Consider the following 24,116-nt stretch of genomic DNA (forward strand, 5'->3'; position numbering starts at 1 on the left):
CTGGACCCCAGGAGGGCAGCTGCCTGTCTGAGGGGTTGGCAGCAGCAGCAGCTGCAGTGAAACCCCAGGAAGGGCAGTTTGGCAGTACCAGGGTCTGTGCTACAGACCACTGGGATCATGGGATTGTGCCAACTATGCCAGGATGGTATAGAGGGGGCAATTCCATGATCATAGACATGTTACATGGCCATATTCGGAGTTACCATGGTGAAGCTACATATAGGTAGTGACCTATATGTAGTGCACGCGTGTAATGGTGTCCCCGCACTCACAGAGTTCAGGGAATTGGCTCTGAACAATGTGGGGGCACCTTGGCTAGTGCCAGGGTGCCCTCACACTAAGTAACTTTGCACCTAACCTTTACCAGGTAAAGGTTAGACATATAGGTGACTTATAAGTTACTTAAGTGCAGTGTAAAATGGCTGTGAAATAACGTGGACGTTATTTCACTCAGGCTACAGTGGCAGGCCTGTGTAAGAATTGTCAGAGCTCCCTATGGGTGGCAAAAGAAATGCTGCAGCCCATAGGGATCTCCTGGAACCCCAATACCCTGGGTACCTCAGTACCATATACTAGGGAATTATAAGGGTGTTCCAGTAAGCCAATGTAAATTGGTAAAAATGGTCACTAGCCTGTTAGTGACAATTTGGAAAGAAATGAGAGAGCATAACCACTGAGGTTCTGATTAGCAGAGCCTCAGTGAGACAGTTAGTCACTACACAGGTAACACATTCAGGCACACTTATGAGCACTGGGTCCCTGGGTTACCAGGGTCCCAGTGACACATACAACTAAAACAACATATATACAGTTAAAAATGGGGGTAACATGCCAGGCAAGATGGTACTTTCCTACAGTAAGTGACCTCAGTCTCCTAGAGGGCTGGAAATGCTTGGCCATCTTGGAAGGATATCCCTTGGGTGAGAGCGAAACCCCTTGTGGAAGAGGTATAAAGTTTTCAATGCGACCTTGGTTTGACACGAAGGACTTTGAGGGCAGGTGCAACATGCTCAAAGTATCTCCAGTTAAGCATGAGTCGAGTGGCATGAGCGCCTTTAGAATTTGGCAAGATCCCTTTTTGGTAGCTCTGGCATTGCAGAATTCCAGACGGAAGGAAAACTGCTAAAGAACTCGGGCACTCTTGTGAGCAAACATTGATTGTATATGCTGTTGATGGAAGACAACGTTATTGGTCACAGCAGTGATTTGTATGTGATGTGAGCCTGCGTCTCGCCGGCACCCACCGTCTAGCAGCAAAATAATGCAACGGAGGTCTGTGTTTGCCAGGGTTTGTCTCTGTAAACGCAATGCCAGGTAACAGCAGTGCGTGCTATTGTTTGAGGAGGTAACGCAAAGTCTCTTTCAAATCAGCACTTATCCCTAAATGGTCACTCGGCTACGAGCCAGCCTGCATTGTGTTAAATTTTACTCTTATTGAAGGACCTTCTTCAGATGCGTCTTGTATGCTTCTCCAAGGGCCCCTCTGAGAGAGGGCCCAATGACTGCCCGCAGCTGACCCTCTAGGGCCTTCTTAAAAATGTTTGTTAGTATTCTCTCGGTGTTGAATGTAACCGGAGTGAGAACCTACAAAGAGGTCAGTTGTAAACCCTAAAGCAATAATTAGTAATGGTCACCCTGGCTTGAGTTCTTGGTGTTCCGCATCCAGTTGTGTATGTCATGGTGTCCTTCACGGGGGAGATTGTGACTCCAGCCACATTACCCATCCAGCCAGTTACTGGTGAGGCGATGATAGCCTATACTGTACTAAACTGCAAAAAGGCCTTTGAAATGTAGTCAAGGGAACACTTTATTGATGGTCAGCGGGGCTGGATAAGGGAGGCTTTCTCATAAATCAACCATTTCCCGCCCTAGGTCCAAGATGTTTCCCACCAGTTCATAACCTGCCACCTAGTAGCAGGACCTCAAACTACTTCTCAGAGACCTTCCACCAGAGCCACGTGGCACAGCACCACATGTGTACACAATGTGGCCTGGCACCTCCACCCGTGCGGTTGTGTTCCCTTGACAGCTCTTCTTTCCACCTGTCATGGGCTGAAACCTGCTTCTCTCGTGGCACACCTCGTTCCTGTTAACATAATTAGTTCTAAATGGGGTTATGGTGCCACAGTTTGTTTGTGGCAGTGTGTGACGTGCACAAATGGTGTGTCCCTGCCGTGACCAGCAGTATGCTAGACTGCCAACCCCTTGCCTGCTGCCATTGCAGCAAAGTCTTTGGAGAACTGTTGTGGCTTCTGCAAAACCATGGTGACCCTCTTCTTGCAGGAGACCTGCCATGTAATGCTCCACCCCACACCCGCTCCTGTGCTTCAAACTGACTGTGATCATGTCACACATGATACCACAACACCCGGCCGCAGTACATGTTAGAACACCCAGCTGAATTCACACTCACCTAGAGCAGTGGCTCTTAACCTTTTGACTTCTGTGCACCCCCACTTAATTGTTACTGGAGCCCCGGGACCCCCACTAAATCCTCATTGGAATCAGGGGACCCCCATGGAATCATCAGTGGAATCCGGGGACCCTGCCTAAGTATTTTTGATGATTTGATCTGCAAAACAATGTACTAATAAAACAGAAACAAACACTAATCGAAGAAATATACAAGTAATGAAATATTCACAAACAAATATTTTAAAAAATATTTTAATTTTAATGGTAAGGTTGGAGCTTTTCTAAGTTTAATTGAGGCCCCCCATCATCCGTAGTATATACTGTTCGATGCACCTGCACAGCTCTCACAAATCAGTCTGAGGATACTAACTTAATGTTTAGCCTCCGTTTTCAAATTCCTTCACATTTACAGAACATTTAAAAAAATGTATTTTCCTTTTTTGTTTATATGCATTTTATTCCTGGACCACAGGTTAAGTATCACAGGCGCAGATCGTACCATTTATCACCATAACATGCCTCCCACCGCAGCAAACCACAAAATACCTCCGCATTCCACAACACACTACACCACATAGTGCGCCGCACTACACCATATCAATACACAACTTGGCATCTATGTAATTTGTGTATTCTAAGACTGCTCAGTTTCTTACCAAAAGGCACCACAAGACTACTCCTTGCTTGGTACACCAAACAGGCCAGACCACACACTCCACATGGTAGCATACTTAACCGCGCCACGCCACACAAGAGCACACCACTCTGTGCAGGTAAGGCCGTCCCACTGTGTGGACCTGTTGCCGTTCCGCCCTTTACGCTCACTTGTCGTCCGCCCGTTCCTTACTCCCACTGCACTCTCAGTATGAGACCGTGTAGAGGTGCAGTGTGTGTGTGTGTGTGTGTGGTGTGTGCCCAAATGACTTAACCCATTGGTTCTTAGCCTGTGGTCTGGGGACCGCGAAGCAAACTCGGGGTATCTGCTTAGCAAATAAAATAATATTAATAGATGAATAAAATCTATATAAAAAGACGCAAAATGTAGATTGAAAATTCTATAAAGTTCTGTAGATATGAAGGAATTTGAAATTGGAGGCTAAAAATTAAGTGGTATCCACAGATTAATTCGTGGGGGCAGAGCAAGTGCATCAAACAGAATATAATTTTGATAGCGAGTGTTTCAATTAAATTTAGAAAAGCTCCTACCTTCCCATTAGAATTAAGCTGTTTTATTTTTTCATTTTTTGTGAATTAAATAACATATTTGACCGTTTGTGTATTTGTTTCATGAATGCTTCTTTCTGTATTTTTTGTGTATTCTTTTGCAGTTCAAATAATTGAAAATCTGCGGACCAGGATCCCCGGTTTCGAGTAATGGCTCTTTATGGGTCCCCTGTTTACAAATAATTATTTACTGGGGGTCCCCAAGTTCCAATAATGATTAAAGCGGGTGCTCACAGAAGCCACTGGCTGCACCTGTTGATCTTCAAATCTGTTTCATTCTGGGTTTTTTTTATTTTATTTTTTTGGTGTTTGCTGCAGCCCAGGCGGACGCGTAATCTTGAATGAAGATGGGCGCCCAGGGCCGGGGCGGTGCGCAGCGCTGCCCGTGACTCGCCGTGTGCCCCTCGTCTGTTAGTGTCACACGGCATCAGTCGAGGCGCTGACTTTTCAAAACGCACGCACGTTTGGGCTTCTGGCCCCGAGACGAATGTTTGCGCTCGGATGGTTAATTACAGGCTCACGGGGGGCGCCGGGCGGCCTTGGTGGGTGGGGGGGGACTTAGCCACGGTGTTCAAATACCACCTTCCTGTATTTATCACATGGGGTGATGGGGGGAGCCGTGCACCCCTTTAAATGAGGGACCCCGCCTGCACCGAAAGGGCGAAGGACAGGCGCCTAGAAGCGAGAAAGTAGTAGCATTACTCAGTATTTTCAGTGTTAGCTAAAGTTTGTGAACTTTCTATTTGCGGTGTGGACTATAAAAGGAAGCTCCAGCTTTTTAAACTTTTTAAGAATTGACGATGTGTTCTCGTGACTGGGACATCACTTGGGAAACCAGGAGACTGGTGACCTAATCTCGGCTTCTCTCCTTGACCGAATCTTGTGATCCTGGTCAAAACCCTTTGGTTTGTGTTGGATTAATGTATCTATTCCTTTATAGGACATCATTTACCACCACTAGGAATTTTCTGGTCGCTGATCGCAAGGCCCCGGCGGGATTGTGCAGTGTGCGTACGTGTTGTTTGTGTACGAGAGAGCGGTGTTGTACAAGGTATTCATGAATCTTGAAATGGGAAATCTAAAATCCTGCTCTGAAGGACCATGTGCAGCGTTTTACATCCTAAAGTGTTCTGACACTGGAAGCCAGAGAGCTGTATGGCCTCGCTCGTGGCTCATGGGTGGTCTTTTGTGGTCTTTCCCTTTTTAACCACAACATTCGATTTTTTCACCATTTATCTTGGAGTGCCTCCCCAGGCACTGTTGGCCTCGTGCAGTTGTGGAGAGAGTTACCACCTCGATTACCTGCAGCCTCCAGTGACGTCCTGATTATATGCCGGGCCATAGGAATTGTGCGACTGTGCGGCTGTGGCGATGTCCACATAATTATGGATTTCCCGTATTGACCACGTGATCCAGCCTCTGCCACATAATCTGCAGATTTTCACACCAAAAAATAGTTTCTATCTCAAACGGTTCGAAAGTTACTAAAATGCAGCGATACGTGTTGCCGTGTAGTGGAAGTCCCTATGCAAATGTTGGCTGGTTACGTTTCAATTGCTTATTGCTATTTCGGGTGTTAAACTGGTGGCAATAAGGTGCAACCAATTCCTGGACAGTGATAGCAAGTTTTAAAATGACAAAATAATGAAGTAATACTATTACACTATGTGCCACATTAAGCTTCATACCTTGCCACATAATTTACTCAACCCTGCCACATAATTTGGCTCTCACCTGACCCATAGTTCCAGTGACCCTGGTTATATTCACTCAGGAGGTAGAAACCAGCCCTAGGAACCTGCGATGCCTGTTCTGCCATGTGTTGCGATCCGTTATGGGTATTTGAGGGGTCCTCAGTATTTGGGGACAAATGTCCCTTTTCACACTCCACATTATCCACTGACATTTTTTATGTGTATATGTCAAGAGAAAGTAACCTTTTCTGGTATATTTGTGCTGGAGTCTACTGTGAAGGATTCCACAATCGGCCATGTCGGAAGACGTGGAGGTGTCCAATAGGACAATATTACCTGCTCCAGCTCCTTCTCCTCTATCCCGCATCATCTAAGATGGTGGTGATTACCCTCTCCTCCAGTGATGTCTCTTCGTCAGCTGATGGTGAGAACAGGTCAAACTGGGTAAACGCTATCATTTAAATTCAATTTTTCTCTGATTCAGCCTCATCTTGTCTTTTGTAGGATGAAAAAAATTAGCAATGTGCCTCCCTACTGCCTGTTCATGTCCCCACCTCACCAGAGAGAATGTGGCGGGAGTAGCATTTCAACGTGTTCCCCTGTCCGCTAGTCTGGTACAAGGTGGACTTGGCGATTTATTGTTCTTGCCATGTTTTAGCTCTTGATCAGTTCTCAAAATATGAGGTATTTTTATAGAATGGTTACTTGATGTGCTTTATCTATACTGTGCAGTAGCTTCTAGGCAGTCACAGCTCCTTCGTTGGAGCGGAGGAGCGTCACCCCACTTAAATGCCCCAGAGATGAAAAATAAAATGGTTAATTATTACCCTTTTATTTTCGAGTGACAGGACGGGGCGGGGCCTGCTGAGTGGCGGTGGGCAGAGGGCTGTCTCTGCCTGCTTAAAGTGTGCATGTCTCTTTGGCCGGCCATCTTGCAACGGCCAGCCTGACATGCGCACATGCCTCCAGTGCGCTGGGGGGCGCCGAGAGACGCCGCTCCCTCCAATCAGGATGCTGCTCACATGCTGGTTGACAGTATGTGAGCAGCACCAGGATTGGTCAAGGGAGTTTGCTTTGGCCCGCACGCCGCACTTCAGAGACGTCTGGCGGGAAGATGACTTGGGATTCAGTAAGTGTATTTGTTATTTTTATTATCTTTTTATTGTATTTGCGCGGTTGCACGCGGATCCACCCATTTGTCTGCCCCCTTCCTCCATGATGCTAGCCACCACTGCTTCTAAGCACATATTGTAACAGTGACATGTAAAATACTCACAATGCATAACCCCCTCTCTGCCCCTGACCCACTCCGCTATCTCCCTTGAAGGCTGCGCACACTTTGTTTCTGGAAATGTACAGGATATCAACTTGTGTTACAAGCGGTTGTACACGTATGTAGAAAAGATAAAATATTGTCAAGCTCATGTTGTTCATTCATGTGCTGAACACAGGCTGACATCCTCGCATACCCTGCTTTCTTTGCTTTGTGTCGTGTTGTTGCCTATTGTTAGATACACTAGATAGAACCAATACTCCTGACTGTACTATCCTGTTGGAACATCTGTACATGATATGTCGTTGTACTTTCATCTGAGCGCTATTGTGATGCTGTATCAATATCAATGTACTTTCCATGCATTAAAACTCAATAACATTGTTTGAAAAAATGCTTGCAATTCAAAATCCTGACCTACAGAAAAAAATTCTTACATCGGAATACAACCCCTTTCCTAGAAGCATTTACGTTGTCGGCTATCAGCAAATATTGTTCAATTGGTAGAAATGTTGTTTGGACTTAAAAAGTACCTCATTAATGGCCCTTCTTTACTGTTTGACTGCATGTATGTTGGCTCACAAAAATCATCTCCAACCTGCAAGGAGCAGTGGAACGATTCATCCTGGCTCATAAAACTCATCTCCAACCTGCAAGGGGCAGTGGAAACATTCATTCTGGCTCACAAAAATCATCTCCAACCTGCAAGGGGCAGTGAAAACATTCATTCTGGCTCACAAAAATCATCTCCAACCTGCAAGGGGCAGTGAAAACATTCATCCTGGCTCACAAAAACCATCTCCAACCTGCAAGGAGCAGTGGAACGATTCATCCTGGCTCATAAAAATCATCTCCAACCTGCAAGGGGCAGTGAAAACATTCATCCGGGCTCACAAAAATCACCTCCAACCTGTAAGCGACAGTGGAAACATTCATCCTGGCTCACAAAAATCATCTCCAGCCTGCAAGGGGCAGTGAAAACATTAATCCTGGCTCACAAAAATCATCTCCAGCCTGCAAGGGGCAGTGAAAACATTCATCCTGGCTCACAAAAATCATCTCCAACCTGCAAGGGACAGTGGAAACATTAATCCTGGCTCACAAAAATCATCTCCAACCTGCAAGGGGCAGTGAAAACATTCATCCTGGCTCACAAAAATCATCTCCAACCTGCAAGGGGCAGTGAAAACATTCATCCTGGCTCACAAAAATCATCTCCAACCTGCAAGGGGCAGTGGAAACATTCATCCTGGCTCACAAAAATCATCTCCAGCCTGCAAGGGGCAGTGAAAACATTCATCCTGGCTCACAAAAATCATCTCAAACCTGCAATGGGACAGTAACAACATTCATCCTGGCTACTTTTTCTTCCGGTCAGGCTGCTTTCTTGTGGTATATCACTCTCCCGCTGCTTGCTGCGTTGCAGTTGCGACTGGTGGATTGTAAGTGCACGCGCTAAATTCCACAGAACAGTTGAAAAGAGCATGACGTGACCCCATTGGTTGTTTCAATGTACTATTTTGAGAAAAACTGTAAATAACATTGGGCAAAGTGATGGATTTTGCACCCCACCTTCCCTAACGAAAAGGAGCAAGCATTGGCAACGCCAGTAGGCCTGGACTTCCCGGAATTTTGTATGTAATGTGAAGTGAATAGCGTGGGACTGGATATGTATTTGTGTGGAATCAAAGAGCTGTAGAAGAATTAATGTAGGTTTAAAGACCAGGTGACAGTCGCATTGTCAAGCCAGACCTAAACATCCATGTAGGGTAATGACTCCACTCCTCCCGTCTGTTCTCCAGGCAGAAAAAACAGCATGAGTTATCTAGTTTTCTAAGACACTTAAATAGCATTGCAATGAAATGTGCCTGCCACTAAAAGTTCGAGCACATGCATCCAGATGAAAACACAAAATGATCACAGCTGCGTGAAGGTGAGGCCTGTGTTTTTGTGAAAGTACACAACTTCTGCTAAAAAAAATGTGTACTCCTGGCTCCCAAAATATGAGCGGACTCAAAGCCCCTTTCATGGTGATTTTCAAATAACTGTCTGGAGCTGTCAAGCCAGACCATAAAAAGGCAGTAGTTTTACATACATTTTGTAGAGGTGCCTCACAAGTCAACCTTCCCTTCTTTGGAGGACCATTAGGGCATTCTCCCCAATACATTTTTAAACGAAATAGAACTCACAATCTGCGTTTGCGAAAATAGAAAATGATGCATGTGGTGTTGCCCATCGGAAAATTGGATGCACCATAGAAGAGCTGGGTACTTTCACCCCGAGTGTGCCAGCCTGCTGGTGTCTGGTTGGGTAGAGCTGGTCTCACCTCCTCCTGTGAAACCAACGTAGGCATGTTTTACCCATAGAGAGTGCAAAGAGGGTAGATTGTTTCAGTGCTCAGCCAGATGCTGACATCGGCGGGTGGGGTCACAGGTGGGTGTAAGCATGTTAAGGTCCTTCTGGAGGTGATCGATGGGTAAGTGTTTGATGGAGCAGAATCATTTGACTAGCTTTGGTTCTCGCCTATGGGACTTGTGAGGGTTATTGGGCACAGCCTTGTGTTGGGGTGGATGTCCGGTGAGGGATGGGACAAGAAGAGCAGATGAGGCAATGGGTGAGGGAAGGAGGAGGCACCGTCCAGTTCTGTGCCACGCCTCCCCTCCACCCCTCTCCAGGACTGGGAGTTCCTTGGAAGAGGAAGGCATTGATGATGTTCAGTGGATTGATGTCTTCGCAGCACGTATCCCTTAAGGGGTTGACTAGTATTGAGAGGTTAGCAATTTATTATTAATTTATTTATGACATTTATAAAACTCGACTGTCACAAAATCTGGAATCCTGCCGCTGAGAAACTAAAAACAGATACTGATTCCACAGGCATAAATGCACTTAGGATGAGACAGAAGAGTGTTTAAGGGATAAGCCAGGTCTTCAAGGCTTTCCTGGACTGTAACAAGTCCGACAACCTTCTGAGGGTCAGAGGCAGGTAATTCCATGGTTGACCCGCTTTAACTGTGAAAGTCCGGCCACCTGGGTGTACTTTTCTGAACCTATTAGTGCAGACCAGGTTTCAGAGCTTGAGCGAAGGGCTCTTCCAGGGGTATAACTTCTAAGTCTGTCTCATAACTGAGCTGGGCCCCTGCCCTGTAGTGCCTTGAAGCAAATACACATTGCTTTAAAAATAATCCTGTGTCTCAGAGGAAGCCAGGTCTTTCAAGACAATGATGAGGGACTTGTGGTTGGAACACTTTGGTGTGTTGCGGAATATGTATTGTTGTGGTTGCCTGTACTTTCGTGGGTTTCCTGTGTGTTGATCTTGTTTTCTCTTTGTGTTACGCTGTTGATCTCTATGTTACATTCTACATGAGATTCTGGTGTGGACGAGATGCAATTCTTAATCGTCTTGAATGAGTTCTCTTCCTATCAGAAGCTTTGTTTGTTGATTTGGTGATAGAGTACTATTAAATAAAGAATACAGCGTTCATAGCATTTTCCAGAAACAAATTACATTAAAGACTAATACTATGTCTACATAGCCTTCTAAAGTGGGCTGTGGTGAAGTCCACAGGGCTCGCTCTTGACAGAAGAACCCTTCCTGCTCCATCCCTAGGATTGGCCTTCACCTCTCTGGTGCAGATCTCCATCTCTTGGTTTGTGTTCCTCTTGCAGAGCATCAGAAGATGTGCTACTCGGCCTTGGTGCTCGCGATGACCTTCTCGATGGCAGAGCCGCTGCCCTACCACCACTACGGTGAGCACCTGACCACTCCTATTTTCTGTTTGTATTGTGAACTTGGATTTCTTTTGTCAGAAGAAGGATGAGCTTTCATGATTGTTTTATTGAAACATTTTATTGCATTTTTATACATTAACAACACAGTTGCCTGTCCCAAGCGGGTAACCACATTACAGTATATGAGTATCCGTTTGTAGTCCCAACTGAGAGCGAAAGTCACAAAATACACAAATGCAACAGCTTTATTCTCTAAGATCATCTGTTGACCTACCATGATAGCCCCACCAATTTATCCTGAGAGCTTTCATGATCTAATGTAGGACGCAAGGGTGCCTAATGTACTCTGTCTGCAATGAATACCAGTCACTTTCATATATTCTGTTTTGATGAAACTTGCATGCCTCAATTTTAATGTAAGCATCCGAACAAAAGTATTTAATTAGCATTTTTTCAGATTACATCAAGGTAAGTGCATTAAGTCTTGCCTAAGCCTTTAAAGGCTAGGACCAACTGGTGGTTGTAAAGAAAAGACTCTGCTGGGCGCAGACATTGCTTAAGCTAAGGAACTACATTAATGGCCCACGTCAGGGGAAGGGATATAGAAATAAAGGAAGGACACCCTGAACTAACACCTAATTAGGCGATGAAGCAAAGTGTACTCGTGTGTTAGATTTATTTATGTGTGTAGAAAATGTATAGCGCAGACCTAGCTGATAGCGAAACGCTGTGTAAAGGCAAAAATACAGATCTGAGAGTGAAAATGGACTGTTACTGTGTTGGGATGGTCCTTCCGTGCCTGTCCTCCATCTTTCCTAGCACCCGGAACATTGCCCCTTCTATACCCACTCCCCTTCAGAGCCCCTTCTCCATGCCTTCTGGTATGACAGAGCATGGTCCCTTCTCTGCCCACTCCCCTTCAGAGCCTCTACGTCATCCCTCCTGGGACCCAACACGTTGCTCTTTCTGTGCCCACTCCTGCTAGGAGTCTCTCCTCCATACCTCCGGCTACCCGACACATTGCCCTTTGTATTCCCACTCCTCCTTCGAAGCTTCTCCTCCATCTGTTCTGATTTGCAGAACAAGGTCCCTTCTCTTCTCACTACCCTTCAGAGCCCCTGTTTCATCCCTCCTGTTACCCAGAACATTGCTCCTTCTATGCTCACTCCTCTTCGAAGTCTTTCCTCCATACCTCTGGGTACCCGACACATTGCCTTTCTATGCCCATTTCACCTTTGAAGCTTCTTCATCTGTTCTGATACCCAGAACATGGTCCCTTCTCTGCCCACTTGTCTTCAGAGCACCTGCTTCATCCTTTCTGGTACCCAGAATTTTGCTCCTTCTCTTACAAGTCTCTCCTCCATACCTCCAGATACCCGACACCTTGCCCTTTCTTTGCCCACTTCCCCTTTTAAGCTTCGTCAGAACAAGGTCCCTTCTCTGTTTACTCCACTTCAGAGCCTCTCCTCCATCCCTTCAGGTACCCGTAACATTGCCCCTTCTCTACTCACTCCCCTTCTGAGCCCATGCCTCCTGGTATTCCACAGTATGTCCCTTTCTGTGCCCACTCCCCTTCAGAGCCTCTGCTTCATCCCTCCTGGTATGGAACACATTGCCCTTTCTATACCCACTCCCCCTTTGAAGCTCCTTCTTCATCTGTTCTGACGCCCCAGAACATAGTCCCTTCCCTCACCACGCCCCTTTAGAGCCTCTGCTTCATCTCTCCAGATACCCGGCGTATTACCCTTTCTAAGTTTCTACCCTTCCCCCCCCCCCCCCCCCTTTTTGATGCCTTTTCTCCATCTGTCCTGATACCCCAGAAGATGGCCCCTTCTCTGCCCACTTCACTTCAGAGCCCCAGCTTCATCCCTCCTGGTACCCAACACATTGTCCTTTCTATGTCCACTTCTCTTAGGATCCTCTCCTGCATGCCTTCGGGTACCCGACACATTGCCCTCTTCCTTTGCCCTCTTCCTCTTGGAAGATTCTTCATCTGTTCTGATACCTATAACATAGTCCATTCTCTGCCTACTCCACTGCAGATCCCCTGCATCTGATGAGACAACTAGCCGCATATTCCTTATCTTAGAATTCTCCCCAGGCGTCAGACTAGATCTGGAAACCTTTCCTCTTCAGTACCTCTGAGTGTCGGTAGAGGGTGTCGATCGACCCCGTAGCGTCCCCTGACATGACGTCAGCGGAGTCCATATAGGCCCTTCCCCATTGTGCTGACGTCAGTTTCTTCTTTTCCGCGCAGCAACGCGGATCCGGAAAAGCAGTTCCTTTGGGCCTTCCACCCTTATTCCAGGGATTATTCTTTTGTAATATAGTAGTGTATATGCCTTCAGACTTTAAGTCCTGTGGGTCCTGTGCTCGACAGATGTCAGACACGGACCCAAAGTCAGTATGTCTGTGGTGTCAGGGCACTCACCACAATGCCGACAATTGTGACACCTGTCATTGACTGAAGCCCAAGTCCTTGCAGGAGTGGCGAATGAAGCTCCTGACGGCGCAGGCGGAAGAATCTTCCTCACGGAGGCGATGGAGTCCATCTTCTTCCTCACGTTCCAGAAAGCGCTCTCAAAGTTGTTCGCGTAAAGCCCCTGCGACATCTCCGCATCCAACTGTGTCCTCAAGTGAATGTCCCCGGGCGAAGTCTCGTCCTTTGACGTCACTGCCCCCATGCACCTCTCCTAGAGTATCTGAGGTGGTCTGCCCTCAAGTCGAACCCTTCCCTTCCGCACTAACCCGAAGCCAGGGCGACTCTGACCCAAATGCAGGACTACTACCCCTACCTCTAGGTCGCCTTCGGGCCCTAAGGAGGTGGCAGGTGCTCTGATTGGATCATCACCAGCGGCTTTGTCCTGTGTGCCCGTTCAGCCCCTCGACTTTGACTCTGATCGGCTTCGATCTGACTTTGATTCCAGAGTCGGATCTGCGCTGATCTGCAGCTTCCTGCAGCCACCATCAACTGCACCTGATCCTGTTCTGCTGACACCGTCCATGGCAATTGTGGCTTGGTCGACACCCCTCTTGTTCTTTCTCCAGAGTCGGACAACATCATTTCTGAGGAGGCTTCACCCTGTCGACTTTGACCGACGCCGGCAGCGGCGCCATTAAATGTGGATGTTCTTACAGGGCTTGACCGTGTTATTCCTCCTTCAGAGGTTCCTGCACATCCACAGCCTCCTTTTCAGGCCCCATTCCACTTTCACAAACGGATTGGTTGCTTGACTTAGCCAGTGCAAGGGGCCTTGATTCATTGCCGGCATCCAGCCTCATCTTGTCTCTTGGTTTGTCCCCTGGTTTGGCGACTGAGGCAAGTTCTCCTTTCGCAGATGTGCTGAAACGGGTGGCAGAAGTGTTGGACTTCCAGCTTCCTCTTGTGCAGTTGTCAACGGATCCGTTACTGGATTTACATCCCGATCAGTCTTCTAAGCAAGCGATCCTCCCATATTGTGAGCCTCTCTATGGCATCCTCTTGGGTGTTTGGACCCAGCCAGTTTCCGCTCCCCCAGTGGAGCGTACTATCTCCCATAGACACCGGCCAGCACCCGAAGATCCGTTATGCCTTCTCCGCCACCTGGCAACTCAGAGTTTTGTGGTGCAGACTGCTTTAGCAGCACATGATGCGACGCAAATTCCTCCTGCCCCACCAGAGCGGGAAGCCAGACAGCTTGATGCTTCTGTTAGAAGGATGTTCGCCTCCTCTAGCTCTGCCCTACGTTCCACTAACACCCCTCGTGTGCTGCCTCATGATCCCATTTTCTATTCGATTCAGTGGAGTGTTTTTTACCTTCTCTATCCGAGGAAGCTCGTCTGTTCTTATGCCCTTATTAAGGGATGGTCAGCAGGCAGCCAAGCTCACGGTTCTGTCTGGTATGGACACCACCGATTCCATTGGTCGCTAATGGCTGCATCGGTTGCACCACGACGAAGGGCTTGGCTAAGACCTTCACATTTTTCAGCTCCTGTGAGGAATTCATTGCTTGACATGCCATTTGATGGCAAGTCTCTTTTTGGCATACATGCAGATTAGTCTTTATGCGCTTCCGAGATTCTCATTGCGGGAACTGATGCTACATTCTCCTCTGAGTTCAGTCCGGACACCTACACACTTGTAAGATGTGTTATGTTTCCGAGCTCCTTGCGGGTGTGTTTCTGTGCTTGCACACCTTTGGCAGTTCTGTTGTTTCTCACACTGGACGTGGTCCTCTGGACTTCCGTTTACCGCCAGCGTGTGCTCCTGCTTGTTGCAGGTTCATTGTTCTCACAACATAGCACCTTATGTGGTGGACTTTTCCGCTTGTAATTGTGGTGCTGCTCACCGTTTAAATTCTGCGGTTTTATAGCCGCATAGAGCGGGTGCTCTACCTCAGGGGCATGGTCATGAGCCTTTATTATCACATGACCTCCTAAAGCAGTGGATCGACTCCACGCATCTTGGTTCATTTCTTACCACGCGTGGTGGTTCTCTTTTTGTTGTCATTTCAGGCCAAGTCTGCCTCTCCTCATTTCTACCTTTTGTCAGGTCGCATACAATCTCTGTTTTTTGTGGATATTGGGTTTATCCATGGCTCTTTTGAGCATTTTGGTGTAAAGTATTTGCTACTTTTTTCTCCCTCTTGTTTCCTGTTGGGACCTTTCTTTGTATTCCTACGGAAGAAATGTATTTCCTAAATATTTTAGGATTGCTCTCAATCAGCGCTGCATTCCTTCTTTCTTCTACAGGAGGTCTTTTCTTCCATGTTTCCATGGGATTTATATTGGATTCCTTTTCTGTTATATCTTTATCCACTTTTCCGCCTTCAGGACCACATTTGGTGGCCTTTGAGGATTCTTATTATTATTTTCACCTTCCTCTCATCTTTGAAGGTAACAGTGTGTCACATACCTGTGGCACATGGTTTTGTTTAAAAAAATAAAAAGGAACACATTAAATCACTTGACTTGATTACCCTATGCTCATATATTCCTATTCTGTACAACCCATGTCCAGTATAGAAGTTCCTTTACGGACATTGCTTGGGATGCTTGTACTCAACATGGTGTGGTGGTGATGATCACAGTCCTTCACACTGGATGATGAAGGTTATGTCTAGGTGTGTCTCTACACACATCCCCCCTTTTATCTCTTTATCCTATGCTGCGAAGTCACATTCTTGATTGTATGTAATTCTCTGCGTATCTCTCGACATTTTCACACCATTTCTTCATTTCACTCATCTACGGCTTTGTCCATAGACTTCCTATTTTTTCCATTGTCCACAATTATTGCTTTATGATGTATACCAACATGCACTCTCAATATATATATATATATGTGTATGTATTACCGTTGCCTGTATTCTTTCCATGTACAATGGATTTGTTGGGTGTTTGTCATCTGGTCTGTTACTTTGACCTGTTGCACACTCCTTTGAGAGTTTTTTTTCCCTTGATATGTGTTTCTTTCTTACAAGTTCACATCTCTATAGGTACTTTTCCTACGCTTCCTCCCCTGGCATTGCATGTTATTTAGCTCAGTGGTGAGAAGGTTTTTTCTCTGTTCACTAGGTGTCTTTCTTTTCAACCTTATTGTTTTCTAAGGTCAATTACTTTGGTCCATTAGCGAGATTGCCTTGTTATGCTGATCTTCAGCATCACCTGTTGTCCTCAACCTACGAAATTCCCATGACCTCATGGTCACGGTCACGTATTCTCACTGTAAGACATGGGGTTCTATTCCAGGTCTGTCTATTGACCTATTCCCCTTTATTTTTTTGCTTCAAGTTTTCCTCAGCTGTTTCACTTCCTCTTCAATGGATTTCTTCCATTGCTTGCTCCTCCCGTCTCAGAGTGTTTGCTTGCGTTCTGTTCTGTGCTGCACAGTTCTGTCGGCCTTTTTCAGCGGATAGTTATTCCGCCTTCCGTTACCCTTGGTGGCTGCATTTGTTATTTCATTGCATTATGAGCACAAGGTGACATCAGGTTATTTAACCTTAATGCCATACCATTTCCACTATAGGGTTCTAGTACCCGCCAGCCTACGGTGTTCTGTTTTGTCTATAGTGTACATGTGCTCTCTGCACATTTTGGGTCTCGACATTTTTTGCCCCTCTAAGTCTGTCATTCTGTGGGGTTCTCGAGCTGGTTTCTCCTAGTCATCCTAGGTCAGCCATTCCTGTTGTTTTTGCACACCTCTTGGTGTTCTGTTGCTTTCCTTCAGAGCTTCATGTCTTTCTGTTTACTCTATTTCAACGCGATACAGCTGTCCGTAGCATGTTTACTCTAGTCCTTCTGGTCCCAACATTGTTACCTACGACTTCTTCTCAGTCTAATCTCGACACGTTATCCCTTGATGAGTGTTACGTGCCTTTCTCACAGTTCATTGGACATCTTTACCCCTCTTTCACTCTGTTAACTATTGGCAACTCTGCCTGCTTCACTTGTTGTGGTCACTACCACGTTCCTTTCAGGAACATTCATTTCCAGCCATGACCAATCACATTCCTTGTTGATACATCGGTTATCTATTCCTTGTGTGTAGCTTGCATTATCTTCTTACCGTGTGGGTCTTGTGCCTGGCCTACGTCCTCTTCATTGCCAGGTTGTTGATCATGAGACTGGTGAGATTCATTCGCAACCCTCCTCCTGGGTTGATATTGCTTTGGTATCTAATTTAAGATAAGGAATCTGCAGTGAGTTGTCTCTATCCGATGAACAAGTTACTTACCTTTGGTAACCCCTTATCTGGTAGAGACACAGACTAGCCTCAGATTCCTTATCGACCCACCCATCCTCCCCGCTTGTGAACTGTGTTCTCTTCCGTCTCACTTGGGGTACGCTATGTTGTATTTTCATTATTGTGAGTATAACATCATATTTTTTCCAGCCTGGTTGGCATATATACTGTTCACTGCCAGTTTCTATGTGGCTCCGCGTTGTTGGGCGGATTCTAGTCACAGAAGAAATTGACGTCAGCTCGTCAGTGGAGGGAACTATATGGACTCTGCTGACATCATGTCCATTGGCGACGTCGCTACAGAGTTGATCGACGCCCTCTACTGATGCACAAAGGTACTGCTGAGGAAAAGTTTTCGGATCCAGTCTGGCACCTGGGGAGAATTCTAAGTTAACGAATCTGCGTCTAGTCTGTGTCTCTACCAGATAAGACGTCACTGAAGGTAAGTAATTTGTTCTTCATCCCTCCTGGTACCCAGAACATTGCCTTTTCTCTCCTAACACCACTTCAGAGGCTCTGCTGCATCCCTCCTGGTACCCGGAACATTGCCCTTCTCTGCCCAATCCTACCAGAGGCTCTCCTTTGTTTGCCTTTTCCAGACACATTGCCCATTCTCCACCTGCCCCGCGTTGGAGCCTCTTTATTCCTTCCCTCCTGGTCCCAGGCATGTTGCCCCTTCACTGTCTGTTCCTTGTTGAAGCCTTTCTTTCTTATCTCCTGGTCCTTGCATATTGCCCTTCACCCCTCCCTCTTGTTGGAGCATCTCTTCCCAGTCTGCTGTTCCTTGCTTATTGCCCAGTCCCTGTCTGCCCCTCAGTGGAGACTCTTGTCCTGCTATACTGGCACATTGCCCCTCCACCCCCTGTCCTCCCTTCCTGGACCCAGCACATTGCCCCTTCTCCCTGTTCCTCATTAGGGCATCTCCTCCTTCCTTCCTAGACCCAGCACATTGCACCTTCTCCCCCTGTCTCTCATTGGGGCCTCTCTCCATTCCTTCCTGGACCCAGCACATTGCCCCTTCATCATGTGTTCACATGCTCGATATTATTGATAATTGTTTAAATAACTCCATATTTTTGTTGCTCCATGTTTGTAACCACAGTGCACCCTGAGAGTAAGGCCTGTAACTGGTGGTAATAGCTGGTAACAGTAGTAGACCAGTGGTGGTTCATTGACTGTGCTCACATCTAACCTTTTGAAGTAGTTGGAGGAGCCACATCTAACCTTTGCTTTCTTCCTGGGTGGGGACAGAGCACCTGAACTCACACTTCATCCAGTTCCTGCTGGATGTGATCGAGGACGGCTTACCTTCGGACACCACAGACCAGCTCCCCGACCTCTTCGTCAACGTGCTGCTGGCCTTCAATCTGCACATGCCAGGTAGGCCTCGCCGCCTCGCCTTCACGTTTCCCCTTACCCTCCCCGTTTTTACGTACCTCCCTACCCTCCCCGTCCTCCCTTACCGCCTTACCCTCCTCGTCCTCCCTTACCGCCTTACCCTCCTTGTCCTCACTTACCCCCTTACCCTTCCAGTCCTCACGTACCCCCTTATCCTTCCCGTCCTCACGTACCCCCTTACTCTCCCTGTCCTCACATACCCCCTTACTCTCCCCGTCTTCACCCCCTTACCCTCCATCGTCCTCGTGTACCGCCTTACCCCGTCCTCACATACCGCCTTACCCTCCCCGTCCTCAAGTACCTACTTACCCTCCCCGTCCTCCCTTACCTCCTTACCCTCCCCGTCCTCACGTACCGCCTTACCCTCCCCGTCCTCACGTACCGCCTTACCCTCCCCGTCCTCAGGTACCGCCTTACCCTCCCCGTCCTCACGTACCGCCTTACCCTCCCCGTCCTCACGTACTGCCTTACCCTCCCCGTCCTCATGTACTGCCTTACCCTCCCCATCCTCACGTACTGCCCTACCCTCTCCATCCTCACGTACTGCCCTACCCTCTCCATCCTCACGTACCTCCTTACCCTCCCCGTCCTTCCTTACCCTCCTCATCCTCACGTACCTCCTTACCCTCCCCGTCCTCTCGTACCGCCTTACCCTCCCCGTCCTCTCGTACCGCCTTACCCTCCCTGTCCTCACGTACCGCCTTACCCTCCCTGTCCTCACGTACCTCCTTACCCTCCCTGTCCTCGCGCACCGCCTTACCCTCTTTGTCCTCGCGTACCACCTTACCCTCCACATCCTCACGTACCCCCTTACCCTACCCGTCCTCACGTACCCCCTTACCCTACCCGTCCTCACGTACCCCCTTACCCTCCCCATCCTCACGTACCCCCTTACCCTCCCTGTCCTCACGTACCCCCTTACCCTCCCTGTCCTCACGTACCCCCTTACCCTCCCTGTCCTCACGTACCTCCTTACCCTCCCTGTCCTCCCTTACCGCCTTACCCTTCTCTTCCTCACTTACCCCTTTACCCTCCCCGTCCTCATGTACCGCCTTACCCTCCCCGTCCTCATGTACCGCCTTACCCTCCTGTAGGAGGCTGGACTGGCTTGTAGTGAGTACCAAGGGGTACTTGCACCTTGCACCAGGCCCAGTTATCCCTTATTAGTGTATAGGGTGTCTAGCAGCTTAGGCTGATAGATAATGGTAGCTTAGCAGAGCAGCTTAGGCTGAACTAGGAGACGTGTGAAGCTACTACAGTACCACTTAGTGTCATATGCACAATGTCATAAGAAAACACAATACACAGTTATACTAAAAATAAAGGTACTTTATTTTTATGACAATATGCCAAAGTATCTTAGAGTGTACCCTCAGTGAGAGGATAGGAAATATACACAAGATATATATACACAATAGCAAAAATATGCAGTATAGTCTTAGAAAACAGTGCAAACAATGTATAGTTACAATAGGATGCAATGGGGAAACATAGGGATAGGGGCAACACAAACCATATACTCCAAAAGTGGAATGCGAACCACGAATGGACCCCAAACCTATGTGACCTTGTAGAGGGTCGCTGGGACTATTAGAAAATAGTGAGAGTTAGAAAAATAACCCTCCCCAAGACCCTGAAAAGTGAGTGCAAAGTACACTAAAGTTCCCCTAAGGACAAAATAGTCGTGTTAGAGGGAAAATGCAAGGAAGACACAAATCAGCAATGCAACAACGATGGATTCCTGACTGAGGGTACCTGTGGAACAAGGGGACCAAGTCCAAAAGTCACAAGCAACTCGGAGATGGGCAGATGCCCAAGAAATGCCAGCGGTTGGTGCAAAGAAGCTCTTACTAGGGTGAAGAACTGTGAATACTGCAGGAACGACAAGGGCTAGAGACTTCCCCTTTGGAGGATGGATCCCCCACGCCTTGGAGAGTCGGCCAGAAGTGTTTTCCCGCCGGATGGACGCCAACAAGCCTTGCTACACGCAAATCGTGCGTTTGGCGTTTTTGGACGCTGCTGGGGCCCAGGAGGGACCAGGAGGTCGCAAATTGGACCTGCAGAGAGAGGGGACGTCGAGCAAGACAAAGAGCCCTCACTGAAGCAGGTAGCACCCGGAGAAGTGCCAGAAACAGGCACTACGAGGATGCGTGAAACGGTGCTCGCCGAAGTTGCACAAAGGAGTCCCACGTCGCCGGAGACCAACTTAGAAAGTCGTGCAATGCAGGTTAGAGTGCCGTGGACCCAGGCTTGGCTGTGCACGAAGGATTTCCGCCGGAAGTGCACAGGGGCCGGAGTAGCTTGCAAAGTCGCGGTTCCCAGCAATGCAGCCCAGCGAGGTGAGGCAAGGACTTACCTCCACCAAACTTGGGCTGAAGAGTCACTGGACTGTGGGGGTCACTTGGACGGTGTCGCTGGATTCGAGGGACCTCGCTCGTCGTGCTGAGAGGAGACCCAAGGGACCGGTAATGCAGCTTTTTGGTGCCTGCGGTTGCAGGGGGAAGATTCCGTCGACCCACGGGAGATTTCTTCGGAGCTTCTGGTGCAGAGAGGAGGCAGACTACCCCCACAGCATGCACAAGCAGGAAAACAGTCGAGAGGGCGGCAGGATCAGCGTTACAGAGTTGCAGTAGTCGTCTTTGCTACTATGTTGCAGGTTTGCAGGCTTCCAGCGCGGTCAGCGGTCGATTCCTTATCAGAAGGTGAAGAGGGAGATGCAGAGGAACTCGGCTGAGCTCATGCATTCGTTATCTAAAGTTTCCCCAGAGACAGAGACCCTAAATAGCCAGAAAAGAGGGTTTGGCTACCTAGGAGAGAGGAGAGGCTACTAACACCTGAAGGAGCCTATCACAAGGAGTCTCTGACGTCACCTGGTGGCACTGGCCACTCAGAGCAGTCCAGTGTGCCAGCAGCACCTCTGTTTCCAAGATGGCAGAGGTCTGGAGCACACTGGAGGAGCTCTGGACACCTCCCAGGGGAGGTGCAGGTCAGGGGAGTGGTCACTCCCCTTTCCTTTGTCCAGTTTCGCGCCAGAGCAGGGGCTAAGGGGTCCCTGAACCAGTGTAGACTGGCTTATGCAGAATTGGGCACATCTGTGCCCAACAAAGCATTTCCAGAGGCTGGGGGAGGCTACTCCTCCCCTGCCTTCACACCATTTTCCAAAGGGAGAGGGTGTCACACCCTCTCTCAGAGGAAGTTCTTTGTTCTGCCATCCTGGGCCAGGCCTGGCTGGACCCCAGGAGGGCAGCTGCCTGTCTGAGGGGTTGGCAGCAGCAGCAGCTGCAGTGAAACCCCAGGAAGGGCAGTCTGGCAGTACCAGGGTCTGTGCTACAGACCACTGGGATCATGGAATTGTACCAAAAATGCCAGGATGGCATAGAGGGGGCAATTCCATGATCATAGACATGTTACATGGCCATATTCGGAGTTACCATGGTGAAGCTACATATAGGTAGTGACCTATATGTAGTGCACGCGTGTAATGGTGTCCCCGCACTCACAAAGTTCAGTGAATTGGCTCTGAACAATGTGGGGGCACCTTGGCTAGTGCCAGGGTGCCCTCACACTAAGTAACTTTGCACCTAACCTTTACCAGGTAAAGGTTAGACATATAGGTGACTTATAAGTTACTTAAGTGCAGTGTAAAATGGCTGTGAAATAACGTGGACGTTATTTCACTCAGGCTGCAGTGGCAGGCCTGTGTAAGAATTTTCAGAGCTCCCTATGGGTGGCAAAAGAGATGCTGCAGCCCATAGGGATCTCCTGGAACCCCAATACCCTGGGTACCTTAGTACCATATACTAGGGAATTATAAGGGTGTTCCAGTAAGCCAATGTAAATTGGTAAAAATGGTCACTAGCCTGTTAGTGACAATTTGAAAGTAATGAGAGAGCATAACCACTGAGGTTCTGGTTAGCAGAGCCTCAGTGAGACAGTTAGGCACCACACAGGAAACATATACATGCACACCTATGAGCACTGGGGCCCTGTGTGACAGGGTCCCAGTGACACATACATATAGGCCACAAACCTATGAGCACTGGGGTCCTGACCAGCAGGATCCCAGTGACACATAACAAACATACTGAAACCATAGTGTTTTCACTATGAGCACTGAGGCCTGGCTATCAGGATCCCAGTGAGACAGTGAAAACAGTGACAAACACCCTGACATACACTCACAAACAGGCCAAAAGTGGGGGTAACAAGGCTAGAAAGAGGCTACCTTCTCACACAACCCCCCCCCCAAACGAAGGACAATAAGGCTAACCTTGGCCAGTTGAGACTTTATTGTCTAAGTGGTGATAAGTAGAGAGTAGCTCTGCAATAGACTGGTTACTCCCTTTATCATCCACTATATGGTTACTTCCCTGTGGGGATGTAAACCACCCTGTTTGAAGTTTTTTAGCTAAGCAACAATGTGAAGATGTATTTTCAGAGTTTCTATCAGTAAGTTTTAGTTTAGAGCAGTGGGAATTGTCCACTGAACCTATTTGTAGTGATGGAAATGCCAGACAGGGATGCTGTCTCAGAAAAGCCATAGCTGGGAAAAAACTTTGTCCATATGGCTGGAAGAGAGAACAGGGATGCTGTTTCTCTTGGGTTGGAGCAGGGCAGGGATGCTGTCCTATCAGCTCCACACTAGGGCAGGGATGCTGTCCTAAGTGTTGTGAGGCAGTGCAGAGTTTCTGCACTAAAGTTTCTCTGGGAGGGTTGGAGGGATGCTCCATGTTAACTAAAATGGTGCTCTTTTTCTCACCAATGCTAGTTATCCCACAGAGAGGTACTTCCACCTCAGGGAGTCCAGCTTTGCCAGCTGATGATTCCCTTGGAACAGGTGCCACCCCAGGAGAGGTTTCTCCCACCACAGGAATAGTATCCTGAATGGTAGGGTGGTTAGGGGATACTGTGATACCCTTTTTACCTGTTGATGGAGAGGGATCCTGAGTTTTCAGGCCTTCTCTCCTTTGCTTTTTCATTTCACTTGAAATGAGAGGGAACAATTCCTCAGGGATGCCCAGCATGGCTGCATGGGCATAAAACTCTACATCAGCCCAACCTGAGGCCTCTAGGTCATTACCTAAGAGACAGTCTACAGGTAAGCTAGGTGATACCACCACCTGCTTAGGGCCAGTAACTCCACCCCAACTAAACTGAATTATAGCTAAGGGAAGAAACTTAGTGGAGTTATGGACATCAATAATCTTATACTGTTGTCCAATGATGTGTTGTTCAGGAGGCACTAGGTTTTCAGTCACCAAAGTGAAACTGGCACCTGTGTCCCTGTAGGCCAAGGCCTCAACACCATTTATTGAAACTGTCTGCCTGTACTTATCCATTGTAAGGGGACAAGCAGCCAGTGTGGCAAGGCCAGTGCCACTAGGTGTGACAGAAACTGTCTTGGGACTGATTACATCAGTTTCCACTATGGACCCATAAGTGAACCCAACTACACCCTTTGCTTGACTGTTGCCAGCAGTCCCACCACTAGTACCACTACTGCTAGGGGCACTAGAGCTTGATGTATTAGTGGTGGTAGGCTCAGGGGGTTTACCTGGACAGGACTTATCCCCTGGCCTATGGCCTCTGTTTTTACACACAAAGCACCAAGGCTTTTTAATGTGTGCAGGTTGGGAAGAAGAGGAAGAATTTGTTT

The 24,116-nt window shown here is 47.9% G+C and overlaps 1 protein-coding gene across 2 annotated transcripts in view; it reads left to right on the top strand.

Annotated features, from left to right (window-relative positions):
- NCKIPSD (NCK interacting protein with SH3 domain) overlaps nucleotides 1–24,116 on the top strand; it is a 328,023-nt gene that overhangs the window by 266,776 nt on the left and 37,131 nt on the right. For both annotated transcript variants that reach the window (XM_069206217.1, XM_069206218.1), the window contains exons 9-10: nucleotides 10,276–10,356; nucleotides 18,314–18,442. In XM_069206217.1, the coding sequence (XP_069062318.1) occupies nucleotides 10,276–10,356; nucleotides 18,314–18,442 (210 nt within the window). The remainder of the gene's footprint in view (nucleotides 1–10,275; nucleotides 10,357–18,313; nucleotides 18,443–24,116) is intronic.

This window comes from Pleurodeles waltl, chromosome 9, assembly GCF_031143425.1.
Source record: "Pleurodeles waltl isolate 20211129_DDA chromosome 9, aPleWal1.hap1.20221129, whole genome shotgun sequence".
NCBI classification, from domain to species: Eukaryota; Metazoa; Chordata; class Amphibia; order Caudata; family Salamandridae; genus Pleurodeles; species Pleurodeles waltl.